The sequence below is a fragment of the Enoplosus armatus genome, chromosome 7, assembly GCF_043641665.1.
Source record: "Enoplosus armatus isolate fEnoArm2 chromosome 7, fEnoArm2.hap1, whole genome shotgun sequence".
Taxonomy (NCBI): Eukaryota; Metazoa; Chordata; class Actinopteri; order Centrarchiformes; family Enoplosidae; genus Enoplosus; species Enoplosus armatus.
In genome coordinates, this window is record NC_092186.1 from 2,778,809 (window position 1) to 2,791,458 (window position 12,650).

Consider the following 12,650-nt stretch of genomic DNA (forward strand, 5'->3'; position numbering starts at 1 on the left):
GAGACCTTCTGACAAGCGGAGTCAAAATCGGCGTGCGTGTCAACATAGTAAATTGTGGACGTGTGGACCAACCCCACCATTAATGGAGGATAACCGGACGCCCCTCTACCTCCTGAGCCACCGCCAAATGTCAAATATATCCTAAGTTCCTGCAGCCCAAGGCATCTTGAAATTGCTTGTTCTGTCTGACCAACAGTCCAAATCCCAAAGAGATTAATTTACAATAATACAAAACAGAAAGAAGCATCAAACTGTCACATTTCAGGAGCTGGAAACAGAAAACATTGTGACATTTTTCTTGATGAATAACTTAAATAGTTAATTTCATGCAAGTCCTCAAATATGTAAAACATTTCGTTTTGTTTTCATTTGTTTGTCAACATTTTTATTTTCTTGGAATTATATATGTGACAGAATTTTGTCAAGTCATGAAGATATCATCACTCTATGTTTCTAATGAAAGTCAAATGATGGGAGATGCTTTAACTTCTAACTGCATATCCTGCTTGTAGCATTTACCAGCTTTGGTGCTGCTTCAGAGGATCTGACTTTACACGTTTTACAGCTTTTTGCTGTGTTAACGGTGCAGCTGTGTCAGTGTCAGGCCGCTGTGCGGATTAAAACTGAACTAATACTATCACCCACATCATGCTCTGTAAAGATTAAAGACAAAATAAGTCGAGGTCTCAATCAATCTTTCAAAGAAAATGATGTTGACCTGCTTTTACAGGAAAACCAACCGAACATTTCTTTGCTTTGTGATTCAGCCGTTAGTCATCGGGTGCAGTCATGTAAGTGTGTGAAGAAGAGAAAGGAGTGAACATTTAGAACTGAGCTTCCAAGACAATGACCTTTACTGAGCAGAGAGATGACTCTCTGCTCAGAAGAGAGCGAGGGGCCTTCAGCATCTCTCATCGGCTCCGTTTTTAATGACAACACAACACACTTCTCATCAACAGTGTGAGTACGACTTCCTTCATCTGAAGTCCTCACACTAATTTCGTAACACAGCTGCACATTTGAACTGGTAGTTGATGGAGCGTCACACTGACCCGCGTGATCTTCTCCGTCCCTGTGAAGCTGTGCTTCTCGAAGTGATCGGCCAGGTTCAGGAAGGTGCGTCTCTCCAGGTAGTGGCAGTTACTGAGGATGATCAGGAGACGCTGCTCCTGCATACACAAAAACACGGTCATACTGTTTATACTTGTGAGGACTCTCAGAGGCGTCATGCATTCTCCAGCCCCTTACCTTAACCATCTCAGCTCATGCCCAAACCTTACCCTAACTTTAACCGAGTTCCAACCCTTAAACAAAGTCTTGACCTTTGAACAGCCCTTTGGTGAAGTGAGGACCGGACAAAATGTCCTAATTTTCCTAAAATGTTTTCAAATATGGCCTAAATTTTTCCAAATGTCCCCACTTAACTAAAATGCTTACACTTTCTAAAAATGTCCGTATGTCCAAAATGTCCTCAGTTTCCAAAATTGTCCTTGCTTTTCCATGTGTGCCCCCTTTCCAAAATTGTTGACATCATTTTCCTAAAATATCCTCATTTAACTAAACTGTTGTTACTTGGAAAAAACTCTTTGCTTTGCTGAAATGTCCTCACTTACTTCAGTCAAATGTCCTCACTTACTTCAGTCAAATGTCCTCACTTACTTCAGTCAAATGTCCTCACTTAGCTAAAATGTTCTGTTTCCTAAAATATCTTCACTTCTTGTCCTTTCCAAAATGTATTCTCCTTTCTTTTCTACATGTCCTTCCTTTTTTCCCTGTCTTCGCTTTCCAAAAAATGTCCTCACTTAGAAAAATGTTCTCACAACCTAAAATCTCCTCACTTTGCTAACACATTCTCCCTTTTCCTGAAATGTCTTTTGTGAAAACGCCCCACTTTCCAAAATGTCCTAATTTTCATAAAAAAATCATAATCTCCTAAAATGTTCTGCCTTTTCAAAAGTTTCCACAACATGTCCTCATTCTACAACTCAAACAAACAAATAAGCACAAACACACAATAATGCATACAGATTAACAAACATGAGCACACAAAGACTGGTTAGCCTAGATTTTGACAACCACAAATGATGCCATCATTTTCAGCAAGTTGTTTTTCAAACTCGATCTAACCAAGATGGCAGACCTACAGACAAGATAAGAGAATTCAGTGGGCTGATGTAGTATCTGTGTAGTAATGGCGGCCGGGTACAGTAGTACAAACAGAGCTTATATCATGAGTGACACCAGTCGTAACTCTGGTCAGCTGCACTCAATTGAGTCTGGCTGCCTAACCCCTGCTACATATATTTGGGCTGGGGAAACCCCGTCTGCACCTTGCTCCATTTCCCTTTACCAGAAGCACTCTACGCCCTGCTCTTCCTCCTCCTCGTCCTCCTCCTCCCCTGCGCTTAACCCCCATCACCAACATCTCAAGCAAGTTACAGGAAATGAGGACGTATCTGCTTCTTGTCCACAACCAGGAAACAGCCTGATAACATTCAGTGGTTTGAATGAGTGAGACACGTGTTTGTCTGGTTGTGTCAAGGAGAGCCCACGCTCCGGTGACGCTGGCTGTGGCCAGATGTGGGATTTCAGGTGTATTAACCTCCAAACAGTTCAAAGGAAACAATAAAAAACACTTACAGATGTTGGACTGAAGCCCTCTTGAACGCCGGGAAACCGATCTGGCGAGGACAGGTCCACGGAAATGTTGCTGCGCACACAGGAGAGATTTTAATACGCTGTCAGAGTCGAGCGCACTTTAATCGAAGATATGAAGAAGTCATCTGAGTACTCACTGAGATGTATCAATGTCTCCATCTGTTTTAGTGCTCAGCTGCTCCAAGGAGTTTATGAAAACCTGAGTTGAACACATGGACACAAAACACACTCCTGAGGTGCCGTACTCATAACTTACTCTACATGACAAACTCCCGACAGATTTAGACCTTAGGCTCACTAACACAGTGCTTCAGTGGACAGCGTATATACTATAAGGTGCAATAGTTGTGCTGGTTTATTATTCCTATGGCGTGTATACACAGCGAAAACGTCAGTCTTGCATGTTCACTGCACGTCACACGTCTGTAGTGAAGAATCTGTGTCAGACTGAATGATATCAGTTCAGCACTACGATGCAAATAGAAAAATAAAACAACAGATGCCAACAGAGACATGTCATGGACTCGAGCCGACGTCATCGACACGGTTTAGCCACAGCGTTTTTAGCAGTAACTTTACTGCACACAGTGTAAAAGGGTCAAACCGAGGATTAAGAGCTAAAATCGTTGGTTAATTTTTTGGGGTGTCTAGTTTTTCAGAATTTCAGGATTACTTATACATCCAGTGAGTTAAATACTGCTTTCCATGCTTTTTTTGTGTGTGTAACCACATCTGTCCTTTTGGCTGCAGGCCGGCAGATCTTACCTTCATGATGCTCACACTGAGCTCTGTGGCCTGGTCCTGGACCTGGTCCAACTGCAGCACCTGGAGAAAAGACATGAAACAACATCAGAAAAGTCCTTCTATCCAAATCAAGTTACTTAAAATCAGAGGTTGTTATGTTTTGTGTGTTTTTACTGCCATGATATGCTGTGTACTGCTGGGCAGCACGGACAGGGACAGGAGGAGGCTCAACAGACTCTGTTCTGGACTGTCCGCTGGGCTCCATTGAGGAGGCGGGGGAGAGGAGGACGTTAGCCAAGCTGACATCCATCATGGACAACACCTCTCACCCCCTGCACGAGACTGTGGGGGCCCTGAGCAGCTCCTTCAGCAGCAGACTGTTATACCCACGGTGTAAGAAGGAGCGCTACCGCAGGACGTTCATCCCTACGGCTATAAGACTGTTTAAGAGCACTACATCATTCTGCACAGAAATCTGCACATCTGTACATATTTATATTTTCCGTGTATATATTTATATTTATTTTGTTCCCCATGTTTTTTATATCTGTATTTATTATATGTATATTGTTTTAAAAAAAAAAAAAGACTTCTGGTTTTTATTGACACGGTGCCTGTCTGCTGTGTGTTTCTATCTTTGCTGCTGTGACTTGTAAATTTCCCCGCTGTGGGATAAATAAAGTCTAAAGTCTAAGTCTAAGTTTATTCCTAACAGTTTATTGAGAATAATCGCATACGACTGCATGATTGTGCAACAGATCCGTTAACTGAGGAGTGAAGTAGTGATTATGATCATCATACGAATACTTCTGTTGCTAGTCTAGTTACTGTGTTTGCACTGATGATTGCAGGTGATAATCTCACATTGAGTTCTCCTGGTTTGATCTCCAGGGGCTCTTTGAGTGACTGCAGCATCTGGACCACACACTGTTCAAACTGTGAAGGCTGCAAAAAAAACACGAGGAAGAGAACACATAGATTACAAAAACTGGCTCCTGAAAATATCCTGCAGTTTTTAACTGCATCATATGGAGTCGGCAACATCAGCAGGGATGCAAACTCATTATGGGTGAAGAAAAACAAAAAAAAACAAAGGAAACACACTAGAGACACATTATACTGTGTCTTTAATGGTCAGGGGGGATGCTCTACTAAACAGAAAATACATGCAAATGTCAGCAAAAGCCAATTTATTTCTTGTTTTTGAATAGAAAAAGGCTGCTGACTAGTGAAAAATCATCAGTTCAAGTGCAATACTGATAATTGGTGTGCATCCTTGACTGCGGGAGGAAGTCTATCATTTCTCATTATGATATGATGTACTGCTTGATGAATAAGACTTCCTTACCAGGGTGGTGATTCCCTCATTATCTACAACCCAGTCCTCCTTCTCAGCGAGCCTCTTGACATCTGGATGTGTAATAGCACAAATATGAATCAAAAGGGGAATAACTTGAAACCTCTCGGCAGTTTATTTAACTCACAGACCAAAAATTGCCTTTCTATAAATGAAGTGTGCTCACTTTCATACAGGGTCATTACAAATGAAAATATGAACAGAATTAAAGGCTTCTGAGGGAAAACCGCAACATGATATAAAATCAAACTCTTTCTGTCGAGACCACAATTTGATGCGAGTGTGGCGGAAAGTTAAGTGAAAACCAGTCACTCTTCTCAAAATGACCATGCCTAACCACAAGTGAAACTGAGCATGTCTGGTTTTAGTCTCATAACACTTTCTCCATTACTACCCTGGAAGTTGTAGGAGGTAAAAGGTGACAGTTGAGGACACTGACCGCCAAATGCTCAATGGAGGAATCAGATGTGTGTTTTTACCGTCTGTGTTGGGTTTGTACAAAAGAATGACGTTATTATACATCTTCAGTTAGATTTATCAAACAGAGCTGTTACTGTATCACCATTCCATACAACATATTACTTGTACATAGTACGTACTATATACTGATTGTTATAGCATACTGTTTTGGAGTGAGTACACAAGAAACCAATGTACTTTGCGATTCTCAGCTCACAGGAAATGATACAATACGTGCACCAACGGATGGCAATCAAAGTGTGACTTCAGAATGACACAGAGAATTACACTTAACAAGAGAAAGCTACACGTGTTTCTAAGGATTGAATATTCATGCTTTAGTTTTCTAAGACCTTCCTGCAGCATGGTCAAAAAAAGTTTCTTTTAGCATTGTATGCATACTGTTTTTAGTAAACTTAACAATTAGCTGTCCAGTGTGAACACACGTAATCAAAATCTGCTTAGGATTTGTATGAAGTTTAGAATTTGGACAAAGCTCGTTTTCTATTTTATCATAAAAATTAAAAAATACATTTAAAAATCTAATATATCAAAACAGAATGATAAAAATACCACTCGCCGCACAAATAAGGGTTAATTAAGTATCTTTTACCGACTAAGATGACTTTGATGCACAATTAGCAGCTTATTTTGTTCATAACATAACGTAACATGTGCCTAGGGACATACATTTTTCAATATCTTGTTAATTTTCAAAGTAGGTCACTGACAACCTAAGAAGATGAGTCTTACTCATACTGTCCCTGCTCACCGACTCCTCCCTCACCTTCTGTAGTGTGCAGCAGAGTCACCATGAGGCAGTGAACTCTCAACTCCAGCAGCAGATCCTGGATCACCTGCAGCAAATCGTTTGGGATCTCCAGAGCAGACAGAGCCTCATGACAACCCCTGGACGAGAGACAAGAGAGGCAACAGAGAAAGAGAGAGAGAGAGGGAGGTCATTAAACGGTATGGCAAGCATGAAGGTCAAAATTCCTGCATGTAACCATGTCAGAGCTGCACTTCAATCAATGAGACACATATTCAAACAATCAGTGTGACAACCTGACGGTGTGTATGATTTGTGTAAGCCAGGATCCAGTGAGCTCCGTCTTGTTCTCCCAGCCTCCGTAAAGACTCAGCTCCGCCTGAGGCAGGGTGGTGGGGAGAAGAGCCCCCCGAACGAGCTTCACCAGCCGATGGGTCATCTCCTCAATCATTTTCTATGAAACACACAGTTTAGTTTAGTTTATTTGCACATTTATATAAAAAGCACGAAAAAAGAAAAAAGCCAAAAGATACTCCCCTCATAAAATATATAAAATACAACATTGATAGAAATTTGCATTTTACACAGAAGTTTGTGTTTACAAGTTGAGATGCATTAAAATGAAATCCACGAAGTGCTATGCAGCATACGTACAAACAACAGGTTTAGGTGGCATTTATTTAAACTGTAAACATTCATGATGAATCATACTTTAAAGTCATTCTGCCTCTGTCTGGCATTCTTCTTGGATTTCTCCACCTGCCCAGATTTCTCTCCAGTCTGCAGAAACAAAACAAAAACAAGAAATACTATTGTTTAATATTACCTGCAAATTGAAACTTTTTGTTTTGTTAAAATAATTGTTTTTGTTTTGCCATTTGTTTCATAGTTGACAGTGTAGAGGCAGACAGGAAACATCGAGGGGGAAAGAAAATTAAGAAAAGCAACAAAAGCTCCGCGGGCAGAATCGAAGTTGGGAAATTGCAGTAATCTAATATGCGTCTTAACCACTAGGCCACCAGAACACCCCCAGATCAATGACTTTTAATTATAACGCCACCACCAGGCCAAGCACTGTATTGACACAGTGTGGTGGTTCATCATTTATATCAAAACCTGCAGAAATAAAACTTGTGCGGCTTTTGAAGAGAACCATACGTTCAGGAGTTTTAATGCTTTTGTTTGACCAATGAAATTACATCTCCAGACACAAGAAGACAGTATATTTTGAATACAGGTCTGTAATTATAGCTGCAGAGAGTGTTTTTGTAGACAGTGTGTTCTGTGGATCCAGAATAAGAGGGACATTGTTTCTGGAAAGATGTGTTGCTGTGGGGTTTTTATGAAATTCCAATCACCTCCATTGTTTTGGAGGTGGGGGGAGAAATCTCAGAGTAGGAGATCAAACTACCTGAATGGCTACGTACCACAAGGGATGCCACAGGAAAAATGTTTTTGTGATTAGGGTGTGTGTTTGCAGTATTTTTATATTTTGTCACTGTATTTACATAAGTAAAGGTATTTACCTCACTAAAAAGACTCCCATTAACATAAGAGATCCAAAGCTTCCAGAAGTTGGGCAACTGACCGATTACCACATCCGACAGCTTCTCCACAAACTGCACCTGCTGCGGGGTTTCAAAACGCCAGGCTGGAACAAAGACACACACATACTGTATGACACAAAATACTTATATATGCTGCGCTGGAAGCTGATGGTGGACTGAAAGGATGAACTAGCAAACCGCATTGACTTGAAAATGTCAGAGTGCTTCTGTAATTCAAAGAATCACAGAACAAAATATCAGACTTCCAGGCACTCCAGGCTCCAGTTGTTTGTACTTTAACACACTGTAGTTCTCTCACACATGACTGTTATATACTGTGATTCCCCGAAGCACTGCATATGGCAAAAAGTGTTACACACACAAACAAACAAATGCACAGTCAGAGTGAGGCTCAGACAGGGAAGCCCCTCCCGAGCACCGAGTGAGTGGGTGAGTCATGATATGGTTGTAATACTCACTGCTGGGTCGTGGTGTTCGCAGGCTGCCACCTCTCTTCAGAGATGCAGTGTGGCTGAGCCTGCCGAGGGCCGATGGACGGGTATCCCCCTCCGGGTCCAGAGCTCTGACACCTACTGACAGACATAACGAAAGTAGGGGGGGGGGTTATGGGGAGCAGATGAGAAATGAACTCGGAGGAAAAAGAAACACATACTTCAGATATCAAATAATCAAATAAGCCATTTTCATAATTCCACATTCCTCAATAAGCTCAGCAGGCTTTCACACCAAACAATCCTCCCTCGCCCCTCTCGGCCTTTCTTTATTTGTGTTCTGATCCATCTCTGACGTGGCCCACAGCTGAGAGAATGTCCCGTTGTTTCCAGGGTGAGGAAACAGAGCGGTGGGCTTTGAGAGCACTGGGGTGAAGTGGGTTTACGTCGGCCACACTGGGCTCAGTTACGTCTGAACCTTAGGCAAGCGCCAAAGCTCCACTAGATGGCAACAGGGAGCTTTGCATCAGCGACAAATGAGAAAGTGCTTGTGCAACCACACACTCCCATCTCAGCTAGTGAGATTACTTGCAATGGACCTCTGAGATAACTTTTGGATAACAGAAGAAGGGGTGAAAGTTGACAAACAGGAATGAAAGTGAAACACTGCAGTGGTGAGAGGGGATCAAACTTACTACAATGAAAATGAAACAAGTGAAACAAGTTTGTGCAACACTGCAATACGCCTACATGTAGTTCGTCTAAACGAAGGGAAACGGATGGCCACATTTCCAAAACATGTGTCTGACACACACAGAGAAAAGTGCACTGGTGAGTCACAGACTGAATGTAGTGTGTAAGCAAGTATTGAGAAATCCCCAAGCAAAGGAGCAAATGCGGTTGAGCTGGCCGTGCAGACAACACCAGCCATCCAGTCTAGAAAATGTAAGGAAACTCTCAATTGAGTCAGATTATCTGTAAACACGCGAAGCTTTCTCACATTACACACACACACACACACACACACACACAGAACACATTGACACACAACCCTGATGGATCTGAGCAGAGTCTGTCTCTGTGATGTTTTCCCTCTCTTTTTACAGGGATGAGAGCTGCTGTTGATCCAGGTGTCAGCTGAACCCCCGGCGTCCTCAGAATGCACCAGTGTGTGCGTGTGTGAGAAACTTTAGGTGTGAGCGCGCATGTGTGCTTTAAACGTTCAAGCCGGTCATTACGCTGCTGTGTTGTAATCTAGCTAAAAGTTTGAAGGTTAAAATAAAGGAACCGCTGTGCATGTGTGTTGAAGACACTGAGACGATGTATCTCGGCTCACTTCCTCATCAGGTCTGATGCTTCTCTGCAGGTCGGATGAGTTCCTATTCCCTGAGGGGTCATTGACCCTGACCGCACAAGCGTCTGCTTTCTCTCTAACCTTACTGACTCCACTTTAAATCTAGTTTCTTTCCTACGCAACAGAATTTCTAAGACTCATAATCTTTTCTGTGGAAAAAAAACCTTCCTTCAGCAAAACACGGACCACCATATTATATAGTAAACAAGGTTCTTTTGAGGTGTTGGCAGCTTTGAAGATGCATCTGGTCACCAAAAGTAAAGACAAAAATGGGGATGAGGAGAAAATGAGCTCCAGGATGCCAGTAAAAAAAATAAAAAAAAAGACAACAAATTGTAAAATTGCAAAATGCTTGTTTTTTTCATCTTTTAGTTCAGTTTGTATCATAGTATCACCATGTTTTTCCAGATTAAACAGATAATAAAGAATATAAATATACTGATAAATTCCTGTGATTTCTTGGATTAGAAAAGTAAAACTTGAAATGACCCTCAAGAATACAGCACCCCGCCCTGATACACATGCAAACACATGATTAACATGCTAATTGAAGGGTAATAATTAACACGTTTCTCCTAGAGTGGTACTGACTGAGCCTAAAATCGAAACCGCATGTTTCCCAGTCAAATGTGTGAACACTAGAATCCCTCTAATTGTTCACTGACAGACCTGTTTTCCTACGAACAAAATTTCCTGCTAATTGTATTGATATTGGCAGAAGAAGCGCTATTCAGGAAGTAAGAGGACTGCAGTTTATAATTGAATCGGGCAGAGTCAGATTGCAGCACCGGGGCACGATGGGAGTGTTTAGACATACGGAAGCAACTTGCGCTGCTTTGCTTCCTCACAAGAAAACTCAGGCTTCAGGCTTTTGTTTCAACAGAGATGGATGGGTCTATTTCACGTTTAAGGCAATTTATACTGTAATTAATGGAATCGTAGCTACACCAGAACGGCCTCTGGCCTCATATTCTGGACTGAGAAACACAAGAGACAGAGAGAAAATGACATCAGTTAGTGCAGACATGTCTGATCCATCACAGAGGAATAATTCCTGCCACGTGTGATGCTGACAATAGCATAAAAGATGGCATATAAATACACTGAGCTGGTAAACGTGATACGAGGAGGAAGAGGAGGCCGCGAGTGGAGGGGTAGGCTGTGAGGTACTGGTAAGGGGGATTCTGGCTATTTCAGAGGAGGGAGGGGGAGGAAGAGTGAGGTTGGGGGAACGTAGTGGATGTGGTTTTAAGATGGTGGCTGTTCAGGGGCTGCCTGGGTGGAGGGATGTTTCTAGAGGCACAGGTTTCGTACTCGGGTGAGAGGTGAGCAGCAAAGACCGGGGATGGTAAATAGCTACCAGGTGTGTGTGTGTGTGTGTGTGTGTGTGTGTGTGAGCGTGAGCGGAAGAGGTGGGGATAGAGGGGCTCTCTGTAAAGTGTGACAGCAGAGGGGACAGGAGACAGCTGGTTGTGGCAAACAACAAGAGCAGAAATGACAACAGAAGGATTGTGCACATCTTTCTGTTTGTGTGTAAGCTTTTGTCATTATGTGAAGACTGTCCTCACTACAATGACAGTGTTGGTTATTTGTTTAAACACTTAAAGGTTCCCTGTGTCTCTGACCAGTAGTCAAAGTGCTGTGTTGATGAGGTCCCCCTTGTGTTTGTATTGTGAGCCCTACAATGCTGGGCTGTAAGTTGTTCTTGGTGTAGTGGCGATCACTGGCCCAAAAACACTTTTGCCCGAAAGAAAAAGCAAAACAGCGAATACAAACACTCCAACATGACTTTTTGTGTTATCAGAAGTTGAACTATTAGGTCCAATAAAAAGGTAAAAGTTTCCAAGATTCATATCAGCCAGAGAAGGACTCAAAAAGTTCGAAGCCTGAGAACCTTTTTTGCCGTACGCACCCAGCGAGAAACTTTCATCTTGGAACATGGTGTCCAGTTCTCTTAATAAATCTAAGAGGATGCACATGTGGGTGACAAGATACACATCCCTGCTGATGGTTTTGTGTTATTCCACTGACAATTATTAGCGTTAAAAAGCCACGAAACTAACAACGCATCAGCAAAAGGCAGGGCAGAAGGGGGCTGCTAACGTGGACGTTGACAATGCAAGTTTCAAAACATTCAAAAATTCGGTTTCGCAAATGTTTTGATGAGAAACACCGAACGTAAACAGAATTGTGTTTATTTATGAGAAAACTCCACAGGGTACCTTTAAAACGACCTATATTTACATTTTCCTTACAAGTGAGCTCATGCGGTTGAGTGAATGATGACTGTCCTCTCTCGTTGGCAGAGGCGGAGGCAGCGTGATGTTAATCATACCACCGCAGAAAAGTCTCTTTTAAATATGAAGGTTCTCTAACCTTCAACCAAGTTGTTGTAGTTGCCTAAACTTAAAACCTTAAACCTAATGTGGCAGCTCAGGAAACCCTTTGGAAGACACTGACAAACCTGTTTTGTGTTGTGAGCAGTAAATCTGTTTATTTAGGCAGCGTCAGCAACGTATTATATATAGAAAATTGTTTCTCTTGAATCATTTAAAGTTGCATTTCATATGTCTTATACTGTTATATTAAAGTAAGTAAACTAACTGTCAATGTGCATTTCTGTGTATGTGTTTCAGTACATTTTTGTAAACCAGCAATTTTCTGAATAGTTGGGTTGCATGTGATTTGCATGCCATTTCAGATTCCCTCCCTGCCACACGCTGCTCTGCTGTGGAATGCACGTGTTGACTGAAAAGGGGCCATCCCTGACATGATAATCAAGATGATATTTAACTGTGGAGATGCAGGGAGCAAACCAACCCCCAGATCCATCAAGCCTGAGCCCCGGAAACCACTGTTACCCTTAGCATTAGACATGTTTACGTTCCAGCTGCACTATGTGAAGCAGCCACCCACTCACAATGTATTTGTATGGGTGCCTTTGAGTAAGTATGGGTGTAGGAGTGTGTGTGTGTGTGTTTCTAAGCGTGGTTGCCGAATCGCTGTTCTTCCTGAGCGGACGGTTTCACATTCACATTTTTCTGCCGGCTGATTTAACAGAGGAACAGCTTAATTGGGGTTAATTGTTCCAATCCATCTGTGAAGCTGTGTGTGTGTGTGTGTGTGTGTGAGTGCGAAAGAGAGTTTGTATGTGTGCGTGTGCAGCAACATGTCAAGCCCTGAAACCCAAATCCAAAGCCAATGCTCCCTCACTTTCATCTTATTCATACATTCATGAGAAAATAAACACGCAGGCCTCGAGCAGAACAGGCAGGGGAGGGCGGTGACAGAGGGGGGAATGCAAGCAGAG

The 12,650-nt window shown here is 42.2% G+C and overlaps 1 protein-coding gene across 2 annotated transcripts in view; it reads right to left on the reverse strand.

Annotated features, from left to right (window-relative positions):
• exoc2 (exocyst complex component 2) overlaps positions 1-12,650 on the reverse strand; it is a 44,171-nt gene that overhangs the window by 3,504 nt on the left and 28,017 nt on the right. Inside the window, exons 12-22 of one of the 2 annotated variants that reach the window (XM_070908564.1) lie at positions 8,014-8,124; positions 7,514-7,638; positions 6,699-6,767; positions 6,284-6,441; positions 6,006-6,127; positions 4,751-4,812; positions 4,267-4,347; positions 3,424-3,483; positions 2,796-2,857; positions 2,641-2,710; positions 1,053-1,169 (exon numbers count right to left, since the gene is read on the reverse strand). In XM_070908564.1, coding sequence (XP_070764665.1) covers positions 1,053-1,169; positions 2,641-2,710; positions 2,796-2,857; positions 3,424-3,483; positions 4,267-4,347; positions 4,751-4,812; positions 6,006-6,127; positions 6,284-6,441; positions 6,699-6,767; positions 7,514-7,638; positions 8,014-8,124 — 1,037 coding nt within the window. Of the gene's footprint in view, positions 1-1,052; positions 1,170-2,640; positions 2,711-2,795; positions 2,858-3,423; positions 3,484-4,266; positions 4,348-4,750; positions 4,813-6,005; positions 6,128-6,283; positions 6,442-6,698; positions 6,768-7,513; positions 7,639-8,013; positions 8,128-12,650 lie in introns of both variants that reach the window. The other variant, XM_070908563.1, reaches the window with a different exon arrangement.